Genomic DNA, 17,211 nt, shown 5'->3' with positions numbered 1-17,211 from the left:
CAGAGAAGACCTTTGATAGGGTCGAGTGGGGGTACTTGTGGGAGGTGCTGGAAAGGTTCGGGTTTGGGGAGGGGTTTGTCAGTTGGGTGAGGCTGTTGTATGAGGCCCCGATGGCGAGTGTAGCCACGAATAAGAGGAGGTCGGAGTATTTTCGATTATATCGAGAGACAAGGCAGGGGTGTCCCCTGTCCCCCCTACTTTTTGCGCTGGCAATTGAACCCCTGGCTATGGCGCTGAGGCAGTCGGGGGATTGGAGGGGGCTGGTCCGGCGTGGTGAGGAGCAGCGAGTGTCGCTCTACGCGGACGACCTCTTGTTGTAGGTGGGGGGAATGCTGGTGGTGATGGGGATTCTCCGGGAATTTGGGGATTTCTCAGGATATAAGCTTAACTTTGGGAAAAGCGAGCTGTTTCTGATACACTCGGGGGACCAGGAGGGGGGGGGATTGGGAGGTTCCCACTGAAAAAGGCGGAGAGGAGCTTCAGGTACTTGGGGTTTCAGGTGGCCAGGAGCTGGGGGGCCTTGCATAAGCTTAACCTCACAAGGCTGGTGGAGCAAATGGAGGAGGAGTTTAAGAGGTGGGACATGCTGCCGCTGTCTGGCGGGTAGGGTGCAGTCAGTCAAGATGACGATGCTCCCGAGGTTTCTGTTCCTGTTCCAGTGCCCCCCCGCCATCCTATCCCGAAGGCCTTTTTCAGGCGGGTTAACAGGCGCATTACGGAATTTGTGTGGGCGTATGGGACCCCGAGGGTGAGAAGGGTGTTTCTGGAGCGGGGCAGGGATGGGGGGGGGCTGGCGCTGCCCAACCTCTGTGGGTATTATTGGGCTGCCAATGCAGCGATGGTGCGTAAGTGGGTAATGGACGGGGAGGGGGCAGCATGGAAGAGGATGGAGATGGCATCCTGTGTGGGCACGAGCCTGGGAGCGCTGGTAACGGCGCCGCTGCCGCTCTCTCCAACGAGGTATACCACAAGCCCGGTGGTGGCAGCTACCCTCAAGATTTGGGGGCAATGGAGGTGGTGGCCTCGATGGGGTCCCCGATACGGGGAAACCACCGGTTTGTTCCGGGGAGAATTGATGGTGGGTTCCTGAGTTGGCACAGGGCAGGTGTCAAGAGGCTGGGGGTCCTGTTCATAGATGGGAAGTTCGCGAGCCTGGGTGAGCTGGAAGGGAAGTTTGGGCTCCCCCCGGAGAAGGTACATGCAAGTAAGCGTGTTTGTCAGGCGGCAGGTTGCGGGGTTCCCTCTGCTGCCGCCGCGTGGGGTTCAGGACAGGGTGGTCTCGGGGGTGTGGGTTGGAGAGGGGAGGATCTCGGAAGCGTACCAGGTGATGCAGGAGGTAGACGAGGCCTCGGTGGAGGAGCTGAAAGGTAAATGGGAGGAGGAGCTGGGTGAGGAGATTGAGGAGGGGACGTGGGCAGATACCCTGGAAAGGGTGAACTCCTCCTCTTCTTGTGCGAGGCGTAGCCTCATACAGTTTAAGGCGCTGCATAGGGCTCATATGACCGGGACAAGGATGAGTCGGTTTTTTGGGAGTGAGGACAGGTGTGTTAGGTGCTCTGGGGGCCCAGCAAACCATGTCCATATGTTCTGGGCATGCCCAGCGCTGGCGGAGTTTTGGAAGGGTGTAGCAAGGACGGTATCGAGGGTGGTAGGATCCAGGGTCAATCCAGGCTGGGGACTCGCAATATTTTTTTTTTTACTGTTTTTTATTGAGTTTTCATATTTTATATTGAACAAATAACAAATTATTAGAGAGAAGAAAAAAAAAATTAACATGTATATTTACAGGTATGCATCTTCGTAATAACAACTGTGGCCGCCCCCTTTAGCCGGCATACATATTTTACATTCCCCAATATGGCCGAGGCACATGTTTATAGGCATTTATTTACAGTTTGGTTTTGGGCCTTAGCTTGCCATCAAACCCCCATAACGAACCCGTAGCCCTCTTTCCCCCCCCCCCCCCCCCCCCCCCCCCCCCCCCTTGGCTACCTTCCCCCGATTCCCGTCCATTTCCCCCTGATTCTTGGCCACCCGACTATTCTTCCTCTTGTACGTTGGCCACAAACAGGTCCCGGAACAATTGCATGAATGGCTCCCACGTTCTGTGGAAGCCGTCGTCCGACCCTCGGATGGCGAATTTGATTTTCTCCATTTGGAGAGATTCCGAGAGGTCGGACAGCCAGTCTGCAGCTCTGGGCGGTGCTGCTGACGGCCAGCCAAATAGGATTCTACGGCGGGTGATCAGGGAGGCAAAGGCAAGGGCGTCCGCCCTCCTCCCCAGGAATAGATCTGGCTGGTCTGAAACCCTGAAGACCGCCACTATCGGGCATGACTCCACCCTCACCCCCAGCACTTTGGACATGGCCTCAAAGAAGGCTGTCCAGTACTCCACAAGTCTGGGGCAAGACCAGAACATGTGGGCGTGGTTGGCCGGGCCTCTTTGGCACCGTTCACATCTGTCCTCCACCTCCGGGAAGAACCTACTCATACGGTTTCTTGTTAAGTGGGCTCTATGTACCACTTTTAGTTGCGTCAGGCTGAGCCTTGCGCACGTGGAGGTGGAGTTGACCCTATGCAGTGCTTCACTCCAGAGTCCCCACCCTATCTCAATCCCCAGGTCGTCCTCCCATTTCATTCTTGTTGCGTCTAGTACGGTGTCGTCCCTTTTTTACCAGTCGGTCATACATGTCGCTACAGTTCCCTTTCTCTAGGATACTTGCGTCCAGTAAGTCTTCCAATAATGTCTGTCGTGGCGGTTGTGGGTACGTCCTTGTCTCCTTTTGTAGGAAGCTTTTGAGCTGCAGGTACCGTAGCTCGTTCCCCCCAGCTAGCTGAAATTTCTCTTGTCAGTTCGTCCAGTGTTGCGATCCTGTCGTCCATGTATAGGTCCCTGACTGTCAGTGTCCCCCCGTCCTGCCTCCACCTTTTGAAGGTGGCGTCAGTCAGTGCTGGTGTGAACCTATGGTTGTTGCAGATGGGAGCCTTGTCCGACATTTTGTACAGGCCAAATTGCTGCCGCAGTTGGTTCCAGGATTGGAGGGTGGCTGTCGCCACTGGGCTGCTGGAGTGTTTTTTGGGTGGGGATGGGAGTGCTGCCGTGGCGAGGGCCCGGAGGGAGGTCCCCATGCAGGAGGCCTCCTCCACACGCACCCACTCAGCTCCTGGATCCATCCCCTTACTCGCTCGGCTGTTGCCGCCCAGTGGTAGAATTGTAGATTCGGGAGGGCTAGCCCCCCCCCCTGGATTTTGTTTTTTGTAGGACCTTCTTTGGGATCCTAGCATTTTTACCCCCCCCCATACGAACGCCATGATAAGTTTGTCCAGCACTTTGAAAAAGGCCTTGGGGATGTAGATCGGAATGGATCTAAACAGGAAGAGGAACCCCCCCCCCCCCCCCCCCCCCCCCTTGCGGGTGTACTGGGAAGATCTCGCTTTTGCTCATGTTGAGTTTGTAGCCCGAGAAGGCTCCAAACTCTTTCAGGAGCGCGATGATTCCGTCCATGCTGCTTTGTGGGTCCGAGATGTAGAGGAGCAGATCATCTGCATAGAGTGAGACTCTGTGCTCTCTGCCTCCCCTTCGGATCCCCCTCCAGTTTTTTGCTGCCCTGAGCGCGATTGCTAGCGGTTCGATTGCTAGTGCGAACAGCAGCGGGGACAGTGGGCATCCTTGTCTGGTGCCCCTGTGCAGCTGGAAGTATTGGGAGTTGGTATTGTTTGTCCGTACACTCGCCATGGGAGCGTTGTATAGGAGCTTTACCCAAGTGGTGAACCCTGTTCCAAGCCCGAACCGCTCCAGTACCTCTATGAGGTATTTCCATTCGACTCTGTCGAAGGCCTTTTCTGCGTCCAGGGAGACGATCACCTCTTGTGTTCTCTCCCCGGAGGGGGTCATTATCACGTTCAGCAGGCGCCTGATGTTCGAGGTGAGCTGTCTACCTTTGACGAAGCCCGTCTGGTCCTCTGTGACCACCTCAGGTACACAGTCTTCTAGCCTTTTGGCTAGAATTTTGGCCAGTATTTTGGCGTCTGCGTTCAGCAGAGATATGGGTCTGTATGACCCACATTCCGTTGGGTCTTTGTCTTTCTTAGGTATCAGCGAGATTGAGGCCTGTGCTAACGTGGGTGGCAGTGTGCCCCTAGCTAGCGAGTCTGTGAACATCTCCCGCAGGTGCGGGGCCAGCGCTGTCGCGGACTCGCAATATTTGGGGTTGCAGTGGAGCCGGGAGTGCTGGAAGCGAAAGAGGCCGGTGTTCTGGCCTCTGCGTCCCTAGTAGCCCGGCGGAGGATTCTTTTTCAGTGGAAGGATGCGAGGCCCCCAAGCGTGGAGGCCTGGGTCAACGATATGGCGGGGTTTATTAAATTGGAGACGGTGAAATTTGCCCTAAGGGGGTCAGTGCAGAGGCTTTTCAGGAGATGGCAACCATTCCTAGATCTCCTGGCAGAACGGTAAAATCAAAAGGTCAGCAGCGGCAGCAACCCGGGGCGGGGGGGGGGGGGGGGGGGGTCTCTTTGTTTTTGTTTTGGGTTGAATCTTCACTAACGACGGGCGTTTATTTATTGTTTCTCTTTTGTATATATGGGGGGGGGGGGGGGGTTTGTTCTTTTTGTTCTTTGAATTTTCTGTTACTGTTTTCTTTTTCGTGAAAATTTGAATAAAAATTATTTTAAAAAGAAAAAGATAGTCTATTTGTTATAGTGTTTTTTTTTAATGAACCCAGTCTACGAGTTAATTTGTATGGAACAGTACGATTGGATGATCTTTGCCTTATTCCCTTGTTAGGTATGTAGACATTTCCTTGAAGCCATAGAGAATAACAAATATGGCTGGTTTTGGGTCTGTCCTGGAGGAGGAGACTGTTGTATGTATCGTCATGCTTTGCCACCAGGCTTTGTATTGAAGAAAAGCCAGAAGAAAGAAGTAAAAGATGAAATTTCATTAGAAGATTTGATAGAAAACGAGGTAAGAAAAAAAAAAAAATTCTGTTACTTCTCTCATCATTACTTTCCTTAAGATAAATGGCCAAAATTAGTTTGTGAAAACTTCACTTGTTTGTTAAGATGCTTTTAACTTTTGTTGGAGAGTGATTTGATCAAAATGGCGCTTTTACTTCACTTATCAAGGCCTTTTTAAGTGCTTATATTGTGATTTTTAAAAAAATATAAATTTTGAACCAAGAATTTACAATCATAGAATTTACAGTACAGAAGGCCATTCAGCCCATCGAGTCTGCACAGGCCCCTGGAAAGAGAACCCTACCTAAGCCCACCCCATGCCCTATCCCCCTAACCCAATCCAACCTTTTTGGACACTAAGGGCAATTTGGCATGGCCAGTCCACCTAAACTGCACATCTTTGGACTGTGGGAGGAAACCGGAGCACCCGGAGGAAACTCACGCAGACACTGGGAGAACATGCAGACTCCGCACTGATAGTGACCCAAGCTGGGAATCGAACCTGGGACCCTGGAGCTGTGAAGCATTTATGCTAACCACCATGCTACCGTGCAGCAACAATACATGCCAACAGCAAATGGTTGACATTGGCTAACTCATAATTTAAACAGTCCAAAGACTGCTGAACTATCTGTGATGCCATCATTGTTGAGTATTCCACTTCTTGGGGGTCTCCATTAACTACTCAAGTGTCTGCATAAATAGGACAGAGTCTGTCTACTGAGGTATGAGTGGGTGGCTCACCTGGTCCCTCAGAGCTTCCCACCATCTACAAAATCAAGTTAGGAGTATGATGGCACTTGCATGTGTTGGTGCAGCCAGAACAACCCTCATCAAGCCTGATTTTTAAATAAGCCTGACACTATCCAGGACAGTTTGATGCCACCAGCAGAAGACTCTATGCATCCCTGCAGGAGCATTGGGTCTGCACATATGCCACCTGCAGGATGCACTGCAGCAATCCAGGGTTACTTTGACAGCATCTCCCTCAACTTTCACCTGAAATACTGGGACTAGGAACAGCAATATCATAGGGCACAAACAGCTTCAAGTTCTCCTCCAGTCACACAGTATTCTGATTTGAACATATGGTGCCATTCGTTCATTGTCACCAGATTACATTTCTGAAATTTTCTGCCCGAGGCCATCCCAGGAGCACCATCAGCGCAAAGATTGCAGTAGCCCAACATCACATTCTCAAAGCAACTAGGATGGGTAATAAATATTCCATGAACAAAAATGCCTTTGTGCTAAGATTTCAATTTATAATGGCGTGTATTTATTATGGTGGAAGTTAAATTGAATCAAACTGACTAAGTTTCTCTTGGTTTAATTAAATTCAATACTAGTTGCAATGTAAAATATTAAGACAAAATACAAATCAAACATTTTTTTGTCCAGTTGATCTTTAAATTAACTTCTGTTCAAATCAATATTGCAATGCACATTCTAACCACGTGGTGACACTAGATATTTAAAAATCTACTGGATGTACCCAGTGCCGTTTCTTCAGCCTTGTAATGTAAAGTCTTGTACAGTTAAGTGATTTGAATTACCTTAAATTCTTAGACATCTTAGCCAGACTGCATTTGTTACTCGTTACTCACAAAAGGATTCATTATAATGATGTATATAATTTTTTAAGAGAGCAGCCCTAGGACCAGATGTAACCAGAATCACCCTAGAAACCTTCTTGGAATGGAAGAAAAGGACGAGACATGAGAAAATAGAGAAGGCTCTGCAAGAACTAGAAAAGAGGAAAGCAGATTTCGATGCTGGCAAAGCTTTTGGTGTATGTAAACTTGTTCCTTCTACCATTGACTGAAATGGTGCTTTTTTAATATTTTGTTCAAAAGTGTTTGATTATGAAATTAATTTTCATATCTAGGTGAGTGGTCGTGAAGTCTTTGAATTTAGACCTGAGTTGATTAATGCTGATGATGAAGAAGCAGATGAAATACAGTATCTTCAAGAACAAGGCGAAGAGGTAACTCCAACTGCATAAAATGGCTGCTGCTGCTTGCTGTAATTATAATCTTTTGACTGAGTCTCTTTGTTCTAGGTTGACGAAGCAGCACAGATCAATGACATTGATGTTTCCCGGTTTGTACCAATAGAGATAAATAGTACTGGCATTACAGTTTCTACTGGAATTGAACGGTTGGGCGCAACACATTCTGCAAGTTTACCCAAAGAAATGTCCAATGATGCAGATGGTGAGTGGCGTTCAGTAGTACTTTATTAGCATATTTTGAATCACAACAGAATCCAAAATGAGGAGAATATCTAGTCATAGAATTTCATAGAATTTACAGTGCAGAAGGAGGCCATTCGGCCCATCGAGTCTGCACCGGCTCTTGTAAAGAGCACCCTACCCAAGGTCAACACCTCCACCCTATCCCCATAACCCTGTAGCCCCACCCAACACTAAGGAAAATTTTGGACACTAAGGGCAATTTATCATGGCCAATCCACCTAACCTGCACATCTTTGTGACTGTGGGAGGAAACCGGAGCCGTGCTGTCCATAAGGTGCACTAGCCTAACTTCTGAAATGAGGTAAGAATTTGAATCAAATTGCATGACTGTCGGTGTCCAAGTGGCTTAAACTTTGGTTTTCTCATGCTGGTTATTGAATATCAAGTTGAGTATTTCACGTTGGACCACAAATTGCATTGCCCATAATTAAGACTTGCTTTTGTATAGCAGATTGCAAACAATAATGGGCATCGGTCAAGTCCCTTGCAGACAAAAGTTCTCGGACCAATAACTGCCCGTAAGCACTGCCACCAGAGAGCTTTTATAAAGTACCTGTATCCGCTTAGCATACTCCCCAACACAAACATCTGCAACTTTTAAAATGAATAATTCCATACATCCGGTCAAAAGCAGTCTTTTGAATAACATTCGGCTTTTTATGAACCCAGTCTGATCGCCCTGGATGATCAAAAAGCGAATTCCTTCAAGGAACCGTGCTAACACTTAGACAGCAAATTCAAGTCTACATTCAGCAGCAAAATTGGCCTATAGGAAGCACACTCTTAGGAATTCTTGCCTGCCTTTGGAGCTGAGGAAATGTTTGCTTCTTGGAGCATCTGGGGCAGCGGACCTGCTTCAGATGAGTAATTATCCATGCTAATCAGCGAATCCATTAGCAGGTCTTTAAATTCTTTGTAAAATTCACGCACAAAACCATCAGGCCCTGGGACCTTACTAAATTGAAACTCCTTCAAAGCAAGAGCACTTCCCTTTTAGAAATAGGAGCATTCAGGACCAACCTTTGGTCCTCTGAGATTGTTGGAAGCTTAAAAGAAGAGAAGTACTCCATAAATGTCAAAGCATCCGAGCCTGGTCTGTTTTGTATAAATCAGTGTTAAACCCCCTAAAATGTTTTGTTAGTATCCTCTGTTTGCACAGAGGGAATAACCCTAGAGCCGGCAGCCTTCCTTATAAAATAGGCTAGGTGTCTACTCGTGTTTGTTTCTAAATTCATGTAACTTTTGTTTCGTAAACTTTAAACTCCTCAGTCTGCTGAGTCAGCAAGGAGTCCAGCGCTGCACGAGTTGCATTAATTCCTTTCAACGAGTGGTTAGGACTCCTGCCAAATTCCTTCTCTGCTTTGGCCAATTTTACTTCCAACCAGCACTGACGCTCAGCATGTTATGCCTTTTGCCTTGTATGGAATGACTACCATTAGCTTTACAGGTTTCCCACAGGATAGAGGGTCTGACATCAGCGAGGGGATTGACTGAGTAGAAGAGATCAAATTTCATCTTAAGGAAAACTCTAGAGAAACAGATAGTCGGAGATCACTGTACTGCCTGTAGAGCAGGAGGCCACCAAGCAGCATTGCTCTTGGCATGAGGAAATAATCGACTATTATGACATTTTAGAAGTAGAAAAAAGAGTGAATTCTTTATCCTGGCATGTAATGTTCTCCAAACGTCCAGTACACCACCACCTCTCAAATTGATGCTCGTGCCCTTGCCTGTTGGGTGGAGGGTGGTTTCTGGTCACAAGGGGTTTGTCCACCAATGGGTTAAGATGACAATTGAACTCCCTATAAAGGAATTAGCAGATGCTAAATCAGCAAACTCCATGAAAACTTTAGTAACAAAATCAGAGTGAGTCATTAGCCAGGGTGTGCTCTGTATATTCGATTCTGATTAAATGTGTATGAGAACAGATAGAACGGAACCACCAAGTGTGCTTCGTGGATTATTTCAAACAAATTTGAATTGGTGAAGAATATGACAATAGCACAGTCGCTTGCTGTGTTGCCCGTCATCGCCAGATTCTCAGCCTTCTGGTTACTCGCCTCCTCACAGAGCAAACAAATTGCCGTCACACAAACCAGTGCACAATAAGCAGTTTGATTGTACCATGGGGGGGGGGGGGAGAGTTAACTGAATAAGAAGTTTAAAAGGTTTATAAAAGTAGGGAGAATATTAAACTAAGTTTGTGTGTATGGTCAAAAAGGCTATAACAGTAATGCAAATAGTGGTGAGGAAGGGGAAACACAACATGATAGATGCACAGAAATGATGGCTGCTGGAGGGGAAATGCAGTTGTAGATAGAGAGGAACTGCAGTAGTCAACTGCACCAAGCACTGCAGGTAGTTCAGTAGTGTATTTGTTTTGGTCTTGACCACCATTGCAAGTCTAGTGAAATTGTAACAAAATAGAAGTTGTATAAAAATGGCTAGAAGCGAACTTAACGTTGCCTTTTCTTGCTGATCCTAGTTATCTGAGCAAAGTTTTCTCTTGCCACATCAGCACCTCAGATATTTTGTAAACTCAGCTGATAAAGTTTTGTGGTTTTACAGTATAATGAATATGTCTTAATTTAAAAGACTGGCAGCATAAACTAAATAAATTGTAGTCCGCTATTGAAAAAAAACTGCCAAATTTGAGCTGATTTGTGGACAATTTGATGGTGTGCCAACTTGAAATTGGAGTGTCTGCGGAAACTCATTTCTGCCTTTGAGCCGGCTTTAAGGAGCACTGAAATCTGTTTATATTGAGAACATAGTTGGGTCCTGAATTAAAGAGGACACTAATTTAACCCATGGTTTTAAAAACCATCCTTCCCCACCTCCTTTTGTCACCTGAAACAGTTTTGCAATTCTTACTATGATTGCAGCAATGCTCATTTTCAAACTGAGGAGCAGGAAGAAAATGAATGGCGAATTTGTATCCCCTTGCTGTAAAAGAAAATGTGGGCTAATTGGATTGAATTAACTTAATTTTTTGTTTCCTTGATACATTTTAATCTGTTATGGAAGCAAGTCTCAACAGTCAAACAATTTTGTTTTATTGAGAAGTAAGCCACAAAACTGGAAATGTCTGAAATCATATTAGATATGGTTCATTTCTGCAAATCGCAAAGGATTATTAAATTTAACCAGCATTAGTAGAAAATATACAAATAGAATTTTTTTGGAATATTGGTATTGCTGGTTAGGCTAGCTTTTATTCCCATCCCTAATTGCTTTTGAGAAGGTGATGGTGAACCGCTGCCGTACATGTAGATCGTGTGACAGGTTGTTGTTTTGTTACAGAAAATAAATTGGATGAGGCTTCTGGAGGAATTGCTAATGACAGTGAAGATGGTAAACTGGATGGAGAATTAGAAGATGGTCATGTCGATGGTATCCCTGTAGACGTAAATCTCTTCACTGGAGAAGATCTGGATGAGCTAGATGAAGAGTTAGATGACTTGGATCTGGAGGATTAAGGGACCTGGAAAGGAAAGCATGTTTAATGGAAACTTGGAAATTCAAATTCAAAAGACTTCAAATTAAATAAATATCTGACTGATTTATTTAATGTTTGACCCCATCAACCTTTCCTGTGCTGTTTTTAAAATATGCAGAAATATGGCATACATTGACCCTTGCCATGGTCACTTGTTGCCTTGTGAACCACCAATAGTTGAGATCCACCTTTCAAAATAGTTCAAATGTGAGTGAACAAGTATTCGCGAGCATTGCCAATTCTAGCAGTGGAATCCAATGTTAAAAACACTTATTTATTCTGTGGGGTTGCAAATATTTAAAATGGCTCAAATGTAAATTTTTATTTTGAAAGACAGTAGCAATGTTCGTTTTAAGAAATAACGCTTGAACTCTATTTTGGACAAGAAAGATGTAGAGCCACCAGAACATAGGATATGAAATTGCATACTTAAAGGAGAGTGAAACAATGTTAACCATTCTAACCTAATTATTCTGAAGATCATTTCTATACAGAACATTTCTACAGTGTTGATATAGGTATTGCAATGCCTAATGCCACATTAAGCAGTACATCAAGCACCACTGCTGAATCCCTAGTTTGAGCTCATCAAGATGAAGAGTACGAATTGGCAGTGTTACGTATTGAACTGCTCGAAATGAATGATGCAATTATTCAATATTTGAAATTTTCATTACCATTTATGTCTGTGCCGGTTGTAAATAAAGTGTATTTGAAAAAAAACTAGTAGCTTGTTTTGTACAAATCGTTTGCTTTGCTTCATAATGCTTTTTATTTTACACAGTAGAAACGTTTAGAAGTACGAATATTTAACTCTTGAAAATGGTTGTGTTCCACAACTTTTTAAATTCATTATCATAGTTTAATTAGCAATACGCCAAGTATAGGGTTTCTGGTACTAATCAATAAAAACAATACATTTTTTGTGAAACTCGGCAACAAAATGTAGTTCATTACTTGGGAAATAGGAGCAGGAGGGGCGTTTCGGCCCCTTCACCATGTTCCGATATTCAATTAGATCATGAAACCAAAGAGAAAATGCTGGAAAATCTCAGCAGGTCTGGCAGCATCTGTAGGGAAGAAAAGAGCTAATGTTTCAAGTCAGATGACCCTTTGTCAAAGCTGGACTCGAAACGTTGGCTCCTTTCTCTCCCAACAGATGCTGCCAGACCTGCTGAGATTTTCCAGCATTTTCTCTTTGGTTTCAGATTCCAGCATCCACAGTAATTTCTTCAATTTTATTCAATTAGATCATGGCTGATCTTCGAACTCAATGTCATTTTCCCACACTATCCCCAAAACTCTTGTCTTCAATGACTAGAAATCTATTCCTCTTTCTGTTGAACATATCAAATGCATGAAACTCCACAGCCCTCTGAGAATTCCAAATGTTCCCAGCTCTGAGTGAAAAAAAATCCCTCCTCATCCCATGCCTAAATGACCTACCTCTGATTCTAAACCACCCAGGGGAAACATAACTCCTGCATCAACGCTGTTGAGTCCTCTCAATTAAATCTCCCCTCATTCTTCTAAAATCTAGAGAATACAGGCCCCAGCCTCAATTTCTCATAAGACAATCTGGTAAACTTTTGTTGGTAAACCTCTGGAAAGTATATCCTTCCTTAGATAAGCAGATCAAAATTGCACATACTACTGCAGGTACAGTCTTATTCGGGCTCTACAACAGCAACATCACTTCTTTACTCCTGTACTCAAATCCTCTTGAAGCAACATTTGCCTTTCTAATTGCTTGTTGCACCTGCATGTTCGTTTCAGTGACTTGTGAACAAGGACAACCAGGTCCTTTGGATATTAATACCTCTAATCTCTCCATTTAAGAAATACTCGACATTTGTTTTTCCTACCAAAGTGGATAATTTCACATTTTCCATATTTTATTCCATATGCCATATTCCTGCCCATTCACTTACACTGCCAAAATCCCCTCGAAGCTGTTGCTCGTTCTGAGTAAGTGTGTTTAACACTCCTCCAGCAGAGGAAGTATGCTTAACACTCGCTTGGCTCTGTTTCTCGTTTCTATGCTCTGGAGTCGCCAGGTGCTGTAAGAGACACCGTCACAAGTATCAAGGTCAAGTTCAAAGCAATAAAGCTATACACCAATTAGTAAGTCCAAACAGTTAGAGTTTATTATAACAATTATAATAAATACTCATGCACACGCTAAAGACTAACTTACTTATACCATTAAACGACTAATACTTATCTAAGAAGGAACAGGCAAGGTCAGGAAGCAAGGCCTTCGTTCTGGTCTGCAACTTCTTGTTACTACTGGTTGGCACGGGTATAAGTAATGCCTGGGTCAAGGTAGCGATCGTCGTTTGGCACTTACTTATCGACGGCTGGTGTAAAAGACAGTAGGCTGGAGTCGGAGGCCGGAGACAGGAGACCGAACCATGTGCGGGACCTTTTATAGGTCCCAGGAGGTCCGTGCCCCTTGGGGGCGGGCTTCCTCACCTGCTGGGGATCGATTGGGCCTTTTCCCAATCGATATGATTTGAACCCCCCTATCCTAGGATCGTTCTTTGGTGGCTGGGGCGGTTCTTAGGACTCATTGTCCTGGTTTCGCTGGCTCCATCGTGTCTGCTTCGCTTTTGAAAGTATCGATTGATACTTGCGTGTATCTATTGTGCCCGGGGTTGTCCCGGTATCACCTCATTAGTATGTAAACTATTTTCCCATTTACAGCGCTGCCTGAACTCTGCAGCTGTCGGGAAACCGGTTTTTGCAAGTGTCTCAATGCTGACTGCTTCTGCAAGCTGTTTGCTCTTTACTATGTCCGTTTTTCCCTGTATTCTTTGCAGTCTTCCATTTTGTGTTACTGGTGTCCATCTTAGATGGCTACAAAGCTTCTTTGCATCCTCCTCGCAACTCACATTGCCACCAGATTTTGTGCCAGGAGCACACCCAAATCCTTGATGTAGTTTGCAAAACGTTGAGGCCCATGTGCTTACCCTTGCAGAACCTTATTAGTCACAGACCACCAACCTGCGAATTACTTTATTTCTATTACTTTCTGTGCGTTCACCAGTCCTCCATCCATGTCAGTATATTACCTGCAATCCCATGTGCCCCAATTGTGCTTACTAGCCTCTTGTGTGGACCAGCCTTCTGCAAATACTGCGTTGATTAGTGCTCCCTTATCTATTTTGCTCAAGTGTTCCATTATCACATTCTTTATAAATAGACAAGCATTTTTCCTGCTGCTGATGTATACGTTCCAGGAATTCTTCCACAGCATTAGTGCTAATTAGGTTTTCCCAGCCTACATGTAGATTCAAGTCTGCCATGATTAGTGTACGACCCTTGTTACATACACCTCTTAAGTTTCTAATTAATACTGCACTCCACTATTATTGTTGTGACGTATAAACAACTAGTGTTTGCTGTTTCTTCACTCCATCGAAACGGATTTTACATTTTGATCTTCTAATCCAAGGTCTCTCTCACTGATAATACTAATCTGATTCTTCATTATAATCACTACCTCATTTTTTTTTAATACTTTGCCAATCCTGCCTAAATGTTGAATATACTTGAATATTCAGATCTCAGCCTTGTTCTATCTGCCACTCTATGGGTGGCATGGTAGCACAGGGGGTCGTACTGTGGCTTCACTGCTCCAGGGTCCCTGGTTTGATTCCTGGCTTGGGTCGCTGTCTGTGCAGTCTGCACGTTCTCCCCATGTCTGTGTGGGCTTCCTCCGGGTGCTCCAGTTTCCCACACGTCCCGAAAGATGTGCTGTTCGGTGAATTGGATATTCTGAATTCTCCCCGTGTACCCATACCAGGGATTATGCAGGAGGGAGGGTTTCAGATTCCTGGATAATTGGGGCTCATTCTAGGGTAGGTGGGACCTCTACAAACGGGATGGTCTACACCTGGACCAGAGGGGTACCAATATCCTGGGGGGAAAATTTGCTAATGCTTTTCGGGAGGGTTTAAACTAGTTCAGCAGGGGATTGGGAGCCTGTATTGTAGCTCCAGTATACAGGAGGTTGAGAGTATTGAGGTCAGGAGTAAGGTTTCAAAGTTGCAGGAGTGTACTGGCAGGAAGGAAGGTGGTTTAAAGTGTGTCTACTTCAATGCCAGGAGCATCTGGAATAAGGTGGGTGAACTTGCGGCATGGGTTGGTACCTGGGACTTCGATGTTGTGGCCATTTCAGAGACATGGATAGAGCAGGGACAAGAATGGTTGTTGCAGGTGCCGGGGTTTAGATATTTCAGTAAGCTCAGGGAAGGTGGTAAGAGAGGTGGCATTGTTCGTCAAGGACAGTATTGCGGTGGCAGAAAGGACATTTGATGAGGACTCGTCTACTGAGGTAGTATGGGCTGAGGTTAGAAACCGGAAAGGAGAGGTCACCCTGTTAGGGGTTTTCTATAGGCCTCCGAAAAGTTCCAGAGATGTAGAGGAAAGGATTGCAAAGATGATTCTGTATAGGAGCGAAAGTAACAGGGTAGTTGTTATGAGGGACTTTAACTTTCCAAATATTGACTGGAAACGCTATAGTTCGAGTGCTTTAGAGTGTTTTTGTCCAATGTGTGCAGGAGGGTTTCCTGACGCAGTATGTAGATAGGCCAACGAGGGGCGAGGCCGTATTGGATTTGGTACTGGGTAATAAACTAGGACAAGTGTTAGATTTGGAGGTAGGTGAGCACTTTGGTTATAGTGACCACAATTCGATTACATTTACTTTAGTGATGGAAAGGGATTGGTATATACCGCAAGGCAAGAGTTATATCTTGGGGGGGGGGGGGGGGGGGAGGCAATTATGATGCAATGAGACAAGACTTAGGATGCATCGGATGGAGAGGAAAACTGCAGGGGATGGGCACAATGGAAATGTGGAGCATGTTCAAGGAACAGCTACTGCTTGTCCTTGATAAGTATGTACCTGTCAGGCAGGGAGGAAGTGGTCAAGCGAAGGAACCGTGGTTTACTAAAGCAGTTGAAACACTTGTCAAGAGGAAGAAGGAGGCTTATGTAAAGATGAGACGTGAAGGTTCAGTTAGGGCGCTCGAGAGTTACAAGTTAGCTAGGAAGGACCTAAAGAGAGAGCTAAGAAGAGCCAGGAGGGGACATGAGAAGTCTTTGGCAGGTAGGATCAAAGATAACCCTCAAGCTTTCTATAGATATGTCAGGAATAAAAGAATGACTTGGGTAAGAGTAGGGCCAGTCAAGGACAGTACAGTAGTGGGAAGTTGTGCGTGGAGTCAGAGGAGATAGGAGAGGTGCTAAATGAATATTTTTCGTCAGTATTCACACAGGAAAAAGACAATATTGTCGAGGAGAATACTGAGATACAGCCTACTAGACTAGAAGGACTTGAGGTTCACAAGGAGGAGGTGTTAGCGATTCTGGAAAGTGTGAAAATAGATAAGTCCCCTGGGCCGGATGGGATTTATCCTAGGATTCTCTGGGAAGCTAGGGAGGAGATTGCTGAGCCTTTGGCTTTGATCTTTAAGTCATCTTTCTCTACAGGAATAGTGTCAGAAGACTGGAGGATAGCAAATGTTGTCCCCTTGTTCAAGAAGGGGAGTAACGACAACCCCGGTAACTATAGACCAGTGAGCCTTACTTCTGTTGTGGGCAAAGTATTGGAAAGATTTATAAGAGATAGGATGTATAATCATCTGGAACGGAATAATTTGATTAGAGATAGTCAACATGGTTTTGTGAAGGGTAGGGAAGGGTAGGTTGTGCCTCACAAACCTTATTGAGTTCTTTCAGAAGGTGACCAAACAGGTGGATGAGGGTAAAGCAGTTGATGTGGTGTGTATGGATTTCAGTAAAGTGTTTGATAAGGTTCCCCACGGTAGGCTATTGCAGAAAATACGGAGGCATGGGATTCAGGGTGATTTAGCAGTTGGATCAGAAATTGGCTAGCTGGATGAAGACAAATTGTGGTCGTTGATGGGAAAGGTTCAGACTGGTGTCCAGTTACTAGTGGTGTACCAAAGGATCTGTTTTGGGCCCACTGCTGTTTGTCATTTTTATAAATGACCTGGAGGAGGGCGTAGAAAGATGGGTGAGTAAATTTGCAGATGACACTAAAGTCGGTGGAGTTGTGGACAGTGCGGAAGGATGTTATCAAGTTACAGAGGGACATAGATAAGCTGCAGAGCTGAGCTGAGAGGCAAATGGAGTTCAATGCAGAAATGTGTGAGGTGATTCATTTGGAAGGAATAACAGGAAGACAGAGTACTGGGCTAATGGTAAGATTCTTGGTAGTGTGGATGAGCACAGACATCTCGGTGTCCATGTACATAGATCCCTGAAAGTTGCCACCCAGGTTCAGAGGGTTGTTAAGAAGGCGTACGGCTTTTATTGGTAGAGGGATTGAGTTTCGGAGCCATGAGGTCATGTTGCAGCTGTACAAAACTCTGGTGCGGCCGCATTTGGAGTATTACGTGCAATTCTGGTCGCCACATTATAGTAAGGATGTGGAAGCATTGGAAAGGGTGCAGAGGAGATTTACCAG

At 45.3% G+C, this 17,211-nt stretch overlaps 1 protein-coding gene across 1 annotated transcript in view; it reads left to right on the top strand.

Moving 5' to 3' along the window:
- zc3h15 (zinc finger CCCH-type containing 15) overlaps positions 1–11,435 on the top strand; it is a 56,865-nt gene extending 45,430 nt beyond the window's left edge. Inside the window, exons 6-10 of the mRNA XM_038789215.1 lie at positions 4,784–4,963; positions 6,602–6,748; positions 6,845–6,943; positions 7,019–7,172; positions 10,517–11,435. Coding sequence (XP_038645143.1) covers positions 4,784–4,963; positions 6,602–6,748; positions 6,845–6,943; positions 7,019–7,172; positions 10,517–10,692 — 756 coding nt within the window. The 3' untranslated portion in view covers positions 10,693–11,435. The remainder of the gene's footprint in view (positions 1–4,783; positions 4,964–6,601; positions 6,749–6,844; positions 6,944–7,018; positions 7,173–10,516) is intronic.
- Positions 11,436–17,211: the final 5,776 nt, after the last annotated feature.

Source organism: Scyliorhinus canicula, chromosome 2 (assembly GCF_902713615.1).
Source record: "Scyliorhinus canicula chromosome 2, sScyCan1.1, whole genome shotgun sequence".
Taxonomy (NCBI): Eukaryota; Metazoa; Chordata; class Chondrichthyes; order Carcharhiniformes; family Scyliorhinidae; genus Scyliorhinus; species Scyliorhinus canicula.
This window is presented reverse-complemented; position numbering and strand designations above follow the sequence as displayed.